We start from the raw sequence: 10,743 nt of genomic DNA, 5'->3' as shown, positions 1-10,743 counted from the left end.
GTGCAGCCGCCGGCAGACATTGTTGCATCTTGCATCTCATTTTCAAGATGGCGGACTTGTCTCTAAAATCGCGAACTTTAGAAGCCTCGCCGAGAGTTTTTAATGGTACTTATTCTTACAGATAAAGCCTAATTATATTTTTGTAAACGTTGTAGTGTACTGTGATGCCAGAGTGTTCTTTTAAAAGTGGGTGTTGCAAACATCAGCCCTTGTGACGTGATTCGTGCACGCTCTGCCACTGCGATTGCAATGGTAAACATGCTCATGATTGATGTTATCTGTTGCAGACCCCGCCCACTGGAGCGTGGAGGATGTGCGGAAGTGGCTCAAGCTGCAAGCCGCCCAGCTCAACCTCCCTCCACTCATGCTGGACTTCTGGAACCTCGCCGGCCCCGCGCTCCTCAAGCTGACGGAGGCGCAGTTCCGCCAGCTGGCGCCCGTGGGAGGCGAGCTCCTCTACGCGCAGCTGGAGATCTGGCGTGAGGCCCTGCGCACCTCGCCCAAGCTGCCCCAGAACTACTACTGGCACCTGCAGGTCGACCCGCAGGCGTCCATGCCCATCCAGCCCATCCACCAGCACCCGCAGCCGCAGCCCCAGCAGCAGCAGCAGCAAGCACCGCAGCCGCAGGCGCCGCAACAGCAGTGCCAGCCTCAGGTGTCGCCCAACGCGCCCTTGGGATCTCCGAGGAGCTCCCCGCTGGGCCTGCCCCCGAGCCTGAGTCAGGTGCCCACGCCCGTCGCTCAGGTGGCGCAGCAGCAGCAGCACCAACAGCAGCAGCAGCAGGCGCCATCGCCCCTGCAGCCTGCGCCAGCCGGCCAGCCGCAGCAGGCCAGCGCTGCCCCGCACCCATCCCCGGCGGCGCAGCAGCAGGCCAACGCAGGCCCGGTGTACCTGGACGAGCCGTGCCTCGACATGGCGGCCCTTCTGCAGCAGCAGTCCAGCAGCCCCAAGGCCGCCCACGCCGCCTCGGTGCCCGCCCACTCCCCGCAGGACGACGCATACGACTCAGATGGTGAGTGTCACTGGCCTTCGTCAGAAATGCTCGCGCTCGCACGCGCGCGCACACACACACACACACACACACACACACACACACACACACACACACACACACACACACACACACACACACACACACACACACACACACACACACACACACACACACACACACACACACACACACTCGCGCGCGCGCACGAACATATACACTCATACACTTACATATGGTTACATATACATGCTTATACATGCCAATACTTGCATATACATGCATATATATATATATATATATATATATATATATATATATATATATATATATATATATATATATATATGCACATACATACACATACATACATATATATATATACTTATATATGTATACTTATATATATATACTTATATATATACTTATATATATATGTACTTATATATATACATATATATATACATACATACTTACACACACACACACACACACACACACATAAACATATAGATACGTATACATATTCTTACACCTTTACACACACACACACACACACACACACACACACACACACACACACACACACACACACACACACACACACACACACACACACACACACACACACACGCATGCACGCACGCATGCACTCACGCACACACACACACACACACACACACACACACACACACACACACACACACACACACACACACACACACACACACACACACACACACACACACACACACACACTCAAAAGAAACGTACACATAGCATTGTAGTTATTGAATGATTACTCATGTACCGTGCAGAGGGCGCACCCAAGCACGGCAAACGTGAACAAAAAGTAGCTACAGGAGTTTTCTAGGTAAAGTGTGGTTGCAGGTGGTAGCAAATGTTGTGGTTGGTGAGATCACTCCAGTTTTCTTTGTGTAGAAGAAGCATTACTATAATGGCGAGTGTGTGAGGAGCATCTATCATATCACAAGGCCCTTCAACGCACTTGCCGAGCTAACCTAACCCGTATGGTGGACTGTCCGAGAGCTGATAGTCCGGTACCACTCGCTGTGACAGCCTCAAGGTGATACCGTAGCTAGCCTCCACCGGGGAGCCGCGATATATTATTGTCGTAAAATGTGTTAAACACAGACCCGCTCCTGTTTCGCTATCGGTAATTTAAGCTTCAGTAAATGAGTCTCGTATTGAAGATTTTGTAAAATGTAAGGATTAAAGCTATTTGCGTAACTTGCGAATAATCCAAACAGAATTTGGCCTGAAAGTCGGCAACCTCCAGAGTTGATTGGCTCGACCAGGCTGATGACGTCACACAAGCCGCTTTCATTTTAGCTAGTGTTGGAGGGCTACGTGATGGGTTGCAGGGAACTACATTTGCTTTATATATCAGCATATTTAAAACCTTCAGCGACTGCACCATTCGGTAAATTTGTCAGCGGGCGACGATTTGCTCTTTCTTGTTTTAATGTTCGCTGTAATATTGTTCGTTCTGAGCTTTGGAAATCCCCGCCGTCAAGGCCGACGCCCCACCCTTGCCCCCCCTTCACCCCCGCTACTATACCCCCCCACCACACCTTCCACTCCATCACACTACAACGTTCTCGTCGGTATTTCTCCAGCAATACTATTTCTTGCGTACTTCTTCCTGTCGTGAAGACTTTTCTACGCACCTTCGTCATCTTCGCTTCGTATTTTCAGTTCCTTGGTTCTAACGTATTGTTTTTTTTTTCCTCTCTGTTTTCTCTTTCTCCTCAACACTGCTCGTAAGTGACCCTCACCACCTCTCCTCCCCTCCCTCTCCCCCCTACCCCCACTGACCCGCCTTCACCCACTCCAACTCACCCTCCAACCACAGCTCCTTTTCCCACCCATCATTTTCTACCCATTTTCAAACCACTTGTTTCACCTTCCACCTTTCTGTTTCTGACGAGGTTCCTTTTCCTCCGTTTCGCTATCTTCACTTTGTACCTTGTTTCATCTCCCTTAACTTCTTTTTTTCTTCTTTTCTTTTCCTTCCTCCCCTTCCTCCTTATACCCTGTCCCCTTCCCCTCCCCTCCCCTCCCCAAATAATCCGAATTGTACCGTTCGCTGTTACTCGGAAATCACGTCAGACCTAATAATAACTACTTGTTATTGGTGGAAAATACTTTTTCACTGTTTACTTTTAAAAGCACAGTAAATTGACCTTTATAAGATGGTGCGCTAAGGGTGGGAATAATTCGTGGCAACTTCAAGGCTAGCGAGTGTTGGGTGGGTGGGATGGTGACTTTTATATTTGTAAATCCCACACCATCTCTCTCTCTCTCTCTCCGTCTCTACGCCCACACACCCATGGCGAAGAAGCCCCGTTGCTTGCTGCCACATTACCATAGCATCTGCAAAGCCCTCGTCATTAACCTAACTTTACTGAATCCTCCAAACCTTGTAATTAAAAAAAAAAAAACTTTGGCTTTGCATGCATATTGATAAGAGTCGTATATCAGCTTATCAACAATTTACTTCCTGGTCCAGACTCTTGCTGGCAACAAGCTTTATTTTTTTGCTACGATGACTGTAGACATGTAGTGGCTGATGCAAGTGTGTGTGAGAGAGAGAGGTTTGAGTTTGTAGGTTATCAACATGTAGACAATAGCTTTCGGGAGGATAGTTTCCGGTCTTTATTCTTTACAAACAATAGTTGGAACAGCAAGATGACGTCATCCACAGTGGGACATGATGATAGTCGGTTTCCTGTTGTAGCTTTGCCGCTCTTTTCGATTCCACGGAGTGAATGATGCACACTTAGTTATTATTTCCACAGGCAGTCGTCATGGATAAATTGGTGTTGTTTATTATTATTATCATCTTCATAATCATTGTTGTTTGTTGTTAAAATCGCGATTATTAACTCTGACTCTTGTTGCCTTGCAGACGACGCAGACGAAGAGAGCACCACCACCAACAACGGTCGCGGCGGCACCCACATCCACCTGTGGCAGTTCCTGAAGGAGCTCCTGCACCAGCCCCAGCTCTACGGCTCCTGCATACGGTGGCTGGATCGCCCAAAGGGAGTGTTTAAGATTGAAGACAGTGTTCGTGTGGCGCGCCTCTGGGGAAAGAGGAAGAACCGACCAGCTATGAACTATGACAAGCTCTCCCGCTCCATCAGGCAGTACTATAAGAAGGGCATCATGAAGAAGACGGAGAGGTCTCAGCGATTGGTGTACCAGTTCTGTCACCCCTACTGTCTGTAGGGCGTGGCCAGACGCTCCCTAAGTGTACGTGTGGGCATGTGTGTGTGTGTGCTGCTTAGGTTTAAGAGGGGGAAGGTAATTTCCCCTAGTTTAGCACATGGTCTTCTTGGTAGACGGTTCGGCTTTGCTTTTTCGAGCGTGAGCCTGAGCTGACTACATTAGTCCTGTGTGGTATTTTTTCACCATATATCTATGATATATCCCCATGTGTAAGTTCTATGAACTTAGTGTTAAGTCTAGACACCATCAGTTAGAGGTGTCCGGGCAGCCCGAGAGTCACGGCCGCTCCGCAGTAGCGGCGCTGTCGTGGCGCATAGGCCTATGTTCTTAATGTTTTTATTTAGGATAATATTCCGTATTTATGTTCGCCAAGGTTGCGAGGCGTAGAGTTTCCAGTGGAAAATCTCTGGCCTGGCGAAGGTGTGTTCGAAGTGCGGCTTTAGAACCCAAGTTTGCAGCTGAGTAAAAGGCGATTAAAGCCGGACTCCGAACACTGCTTGCGTGTTTTATATTAAGTGTTTAATAAATTGTATTTGTTTTAAGCTGATACGTGTCAAACACGGAGTTTAAAAGTCTTGAAGTTTCCCTTTGGAAATGAAGTATTTTATGTGTACGCCGCGGAGGGCGGCCGAGGAGCACGGCCACCCCCTCCCCCCCCTCCGCAGCCAGGCGTCTACATCATCATCACGTAGCTGCTGTGGGCGCCGCCCTTAGTGGTCGTGTCAGTACTCCCTTGTCTCAACCTCTGTATGACGTCGAGGTTGAGGCAGGGGCGTGATGCCAGAGAGAGTGGCGTGCTGGAGTCCCTGAGCCCCGTCTCGCGCCCGCATGTGCAAGCGCGGGACGGGGCTGCGTCCATCCTAGCCCCTTCTCATCCACTCTTTAGCCACTGGGCGGGATGCAGTTGTGTCCAACGCACAGCTGTATCTCGCCCACTGTATATGCATGGCACCAAGTGTTGATGAGTGCATGGGACGGGGTTCAGGCGCATGATTGGTCCCGCCACTGTGAGTACGAGAGCGGGCTGGGTCGTCGTCCCCAGACTCGAGCACGGCTGGAGGCTGATTGGCACTTGAACAAAGCCACTTGTAAATCTATTTTTGTAAGATCGTGAATTTATATACGTATACATTTATGTATATATGTATATATATGTATATATATATATATATATGTATGTATATATATATATTTATATACATGTTTATACTGTATATTTGCATCACATTGTTTATATTGCTTCTGCAGTATAGGTAGATCATCTCATGTCATGATGATGGAAAAGCTTGTTTAAAGCTCTACTACCAGGAGCAATATGAACGACTGATATAACACCTGTAATAAAAAAAATGTAAAATCCAAAAAAAAATATAAAATAAAATACAAAATAAGTTTATATATTGGTATATACTGTTATTGACATTCCCCATTCCGGAATATGATCACAGTGCTCATGATGTACTTGTGTGTACAAAATAAACTCCTCCCATCAACCACGTAATTTATTCCCCTCAAATCCCCAGTGTACATGAGATTCGAAACACCGAACTAATAAGAATGGCAAAAACGCGGGCTCTGATGTTTGAAAAGCGAAACAAAGGAGATAATCAGATGAATTATGGATGAAAATAATGATTTCAGAAAGATTATTATAAATACATTTCCTGTAATAACCAACAGACTATGACAAATAAATACATGAGATATCCATAAGCAGATATCGAAAAAAATATATATATATACATATATATATATGTATACATATACATATATAATATATATATACATATATATATGTATATATATACATATATAATATATATAAATATATATATATATATATGTGCCACTTATTCCATGTTATCTATCCAAGATACAGTATTTGTAATTCCTTGGCATGTACAGTCCGGCCATCAGATATATTATGTAATCAAAACCAGTTGCATTATACTTGTTTTCCACTTAATTCCCAGAAATGTAAACAGACGTATCTTCTCTTAAGTCTAATGGATGGATTTGTGTTTAGAAATTGAGTGCACAATATTATACTCGTTTTACCACCACGACAGTTTGGTCAGACGAACAAAAGCACCACACGTAGAACTGTTTATAAACTACATAGAATAGTCTTATAAAATAGTATACATGCAATACTTTTTAGTAAGGCTATCGAACTATCATCATGTTTTATAGGATAGTTTAGAAAATATACTTTATGAAATATCTTGAAGAGATGATATCATTAAGATATTATGAATAGATATTCGATTTAAATTTGATTTTTTTACTGAATACCTCTATGAAACAAATGATTTGTTAAGGTACAGTATTCGAAATAGGTTATCATGGTCAGTCGCTAGTGATTAATATTGCATTTTCATTACCATATAATTGAAAATATTTGCTTAGACAGTTTATTCCATACGGTTTGTTATAATGCATTAGATAGATAAATACCTTTTGCTGTGCGAACGTTCATATTTGCAAGCAATGATGATATTAATGTTATTTATACTATCACTACAACTGTTACTATTATTACTACTACTACTATGGCTACTACTATGACTACTGCTACTACTACGACTACTACTATGACCACTGCTATTAGTAATAGTACTACCACTATGACTACAAGTATTACTACTACAAATAATAATATAGATTATAATGAAAACAATAATGATATTAATAATAACAAAAATACATTGCAAGACAGTCAAATAGATAAACACAAAAACAAGACTGATAAATGACAAAGCAAAACAACCCGCCTTTTCCTGTATAATTATACAATTTTGATTTGTAATTTAAATTTCACATTATAGACTTTTCTCTTTTTTTCCCTATTGCAATATCTGAATAAAATAATGCAAATTGTTAATATCCTTTATCTCACGGTGGTGACAAGGGAACACTCCGCCCTAAGGTGTATAGTATTATTTCTAACAACTTGGTATATAAATCTAAGTAAACTGATAATATAACATGATGAATAAGTAATTATATGATTAACAAATAACAAAAAGTGATGTGTTTATATTTCTGTAATGATAAAGGGTTATATATATATACATATATATATATATTTACATATATATATATATATATATATATATATATATATATATATTTGATTTACTGGAACTACAAAATTCATATGAAATAATTATGAAACAGAACTGATTTCTTTATTTATTAATTCAGTTTTCATTTTATCTATTTATCTCTTTGTTCATATATTTCGAACTAAATTGGAATAACTTTCTACTTTCTCCTTCTGTTGAGATAGTTTGAATTTGAGAAATACGAAGAAAAAAGTAAACATATTGAAGTAATAAAGTAATACTTAAAATCACATATGAAATTATGGGGCTCATAACTTCATAACAAGCTTATATGGAGGTTAATCATAGGTACTAATTTTCTTATGCCAAATCCAGCAAATCATGAGAAAATTTATATTTCGTTTACGATTTTGTTTATGACGCGACTTACAAATTGTGTAAAAAGGTAGTTTTTTTCTTTCTTTCTTTCTTTACGAAGCAGCTAGCAAACCATGCGAAAGTGTCTGTGCATTTAGTTTAGTTGCAAACCATGTGAAAAAAAATCATGCGTTTTACTTTTCAACACGGCAAGGTAATCGCGAGAAAAAGAAATATTTTTTCTAAATTGCTTGAACCTCCGACCACTTACTTTACATTAAGCTACATTATTCATCGCTAACTCAGGGTGTCAGACCGAATTTTCCCTTCCATTATCAAACTCATCGTTGTAATCTATGTATCTGATAACAAGGTTGTTGCAATCGAGCCTTTGTCAATGTGACATGATTGTATAAACATGATTTAGGTTAAGCGAAAAAACGTAGAGACAGGAAAACTGAGATATAAGTCGCAGATCATTTTTCAAACTAAATGAGGCAGTTAGGGAAAAAATCTAAATATGGATAAGCAATTGAAAAAGATAATGATGATGATGATGATAATTGTAGCAGGAGTAATAACAACATTAATAATAATAATAATAATAATGAAAATAATAACAATAATAGTAATGTTAACAATCATAAAAGAGATATTGATAATCAAACAAATAATAATCAACAGAGAAGGGTAAGTAAAAAAAAGATCAAATCAAAGGAAGCATTTACTGTCTTGCGTAAAACTGTTTACTTGTTCGACACACAATTTCCCGCCAACAATAAGCAGTTAAGTTATGTCGTTCGCAGTAAATTACGACTTTCAGTTTAATGTTTATATCAAATCTGCAAAATAATGTACCCATTCAAACGAGTCACTTATAATTACTGAAGAATACGTTGAAATGAAAATGATACGTATAAATCATTGCAGATCTTAAAAGGAAATGTTCTGGTGATAATAACCGAAACCAGCCGTTCACTGTGTTTACAATACGTTTAATTTTACAGTTGGGTGCACACTGTTGTAAATATTGGATGTATTTGTTCTATTGTCCAAAATGATGCACTGGCGAATTCGTATAGACTTGAATGACATCGCTTTTTTTTATAAGTTCAAGAATTGATGAATTACTAATACTTACTAATAATTCAGTGAGAACCAGGGTGATACTTTTATAGATAATATATATGCTGAAAAGAAAAAAAATCAGAATCAGACAAGTATACTGAATATATTCACTCCTAATTCTACAGTGAATCTTGTTTTTTATGATATATTGCACAGTGAAAATAGTGCTTTGTGTCGTAGACCGTTATAAGTGAATGCGAAAATCATTTAATTTGTGCAGAATACGCCACTTCTGGGGGTTACCAGACAAAGCAACATTATTCTAAGGCAAGTGTACAAGGTCCTCGTGTTACAGTTACATTAATTTTCCAAAAAAGCTATTTGTGATTTTATAGAAACGCTTTATGCTTTTAAACGCGAATATTTTGTCCAACGTTCAATCGTTCTCTCGAGTTCGGAGACAATAAAGCTCCGTTTGTAAAGAACTTTTTTGGGTTTATCTTCTTATACGCTATAGAGTTTACGTAAAAAGGGGATTTCATGTTGCCTTTCATGTCTCGTATTCCAAGATACGGTTGTAAAGAGATTCCTCCGATAAGTATATTCATAAAAAGGAGAAAAACATTGGTAAACGATGTGTTCGAAGAATTCGGAGATAAACAACAGGTGAACTTACCGTTGTATTCTCTGAAATAATGTATTGACGAAATCGTGAACGCAGTGGTAGATAGCTGTTTTAAGTTTCGAAATCTTAGAATAGGATGAATGATCATGATAATCATATAAAGTGATATGTATGCAATATGTACATGATGAATAAGAAGTGTATCTAGATGGATCAGATTCGTGAAGTATAGAACAATAAACATATCTAAATTGGCCTTAGAATGAATATCACCAATATATGGCGTGATCCAAATTTCTCCAGATATAACAAAATTTTTGTATGTGACAAAGAGAAAAAGTAAATGAAATATTGACAGTAAAATGATTAGGAAAATAAAGGCCTCGGTGTGTCCTAAGCACACTCAAGACCTCTTCCGCCAGTCACTCATACTTTGCTAATGATCAGTATCACAAGAAGGTGTTTAGCAATGGATTCTTGCCTCTGCAATGTTGGGAAATGCGGCTTCAAAGCGATAGCATATAGCTTAAACGATTTTACTATTACGATGCCATTCATTAAGAGAGATGAGAGCGTTCCCTCATGCTAGTATTTGAGCAGGTGTTGATCGCTATGCCCTACGGTAGACTCCTGAGGGATGCCCTTCATGCCACGGGAAGAGTAAATGCCCTCAACACCTTCAGTCGTGTGTGAGGGCCCTCATAACTTGCTGTGAGTAACCCCCCCTCTCACAGGAGTACATAGTCACCCTCACTCTTCCTCAATTACCCAAAGAGTACGTAACCCCCCCCCCCTCCCTTCCATCCTCCCTTACCCCAGGTACGTGGCCACCCCCTGTCCAACCCTAGGAGTATGTACAGCCCCCCTCCCCCCTCCCCACCCACCCCTTCTTCAAGTGAGGTGACGCAAGGGATGAGAGTCTTCGAGTGTTGGAACATAACGACAACCAAACAAGAATTTTATCTCCCATAACATTAATCCTTTCATCGCAGACAAGATGTTCGGTGTGTGAGAGCGGTTCTCATTCTTCCCTGGGGCGTGTAGTAGGTCGCAAGGGCGTCTCAGACCCTCTTAAAACTAGTGTGAGACTTCTGCTATTCACTTGATACAGGTCAAGTCAATCCAAATGCAGGACGAGTGTTAGGCCCACCGAGTCCTTGTCTCACACTTGTCCCTCTCGCATCCTCTCACGCCCTTCCACCCACACTCTCTCTCGTTGCCCCACCCACATATGCACCCGCACCATGTTTCATACCCACACTCTCCCTTGCTCTCACAGCCACGCCCTCTCTCGTTCACCCACATACACAATGATAATTTCTCCCACTCTCACATCCACATATTCTAGCGCTCTCACGTCCATCCCTCTCTTGCTCTT

At 41.3% G+C, this 10,743-nt stretch overlaps 1 protein-coding gene across 2 annotated transcripts in view; it reads left to right on the top strand.

Moving 5' to 3' along the window:
- Window positions 1-5,740, top strand: part of LOC122254675 (SAM pointed domain-containing Ets transcription factor) — an 11,924-nt gene extending 6,184 nt beyond the window's left edge. For both annotated transcript variants that reach the window (XM_043018476.2, XM_043018477.2), the window contains exons 3-4: window positions 288-1,013; window positions 3,925-5,740. In XM_043018476.2, coding sequence (XP_042874410.2) covers window positions 288-1,013; window positions 3,925-4,247 — 1,049 coding nt within the window. In that variant the 3' untranslated portion in view covers window positions 4,248-5,740. The remainder of the gene's footprint in view (window positions 1-287; window positions 1,014-3,924) is intronic.
- The last annotated feature ends 5,003 nt before the right edge of the window (window positions 5,741-10,743 follow it).

This window comes from Penaeus japonicus, unplaced genomic scaffold (assembly GCF_977035675.1).
Source record: "Penaeus japonicus unplaced genomic scaffold, GWHDUDI00000001_assembly GWHDUDI00000017, whole genome shotgun sequence".
NCBI lineage: Eukaryota > Metazoa > Arthropoda > Malacostraca > Decapoda > Penaeidae > Penaeus > Penaeus japonicus.
Note: the sequence above shows the minus strand (reverse complement) of the source record. Positions and strands in the feature narration are given on the sequence as shown.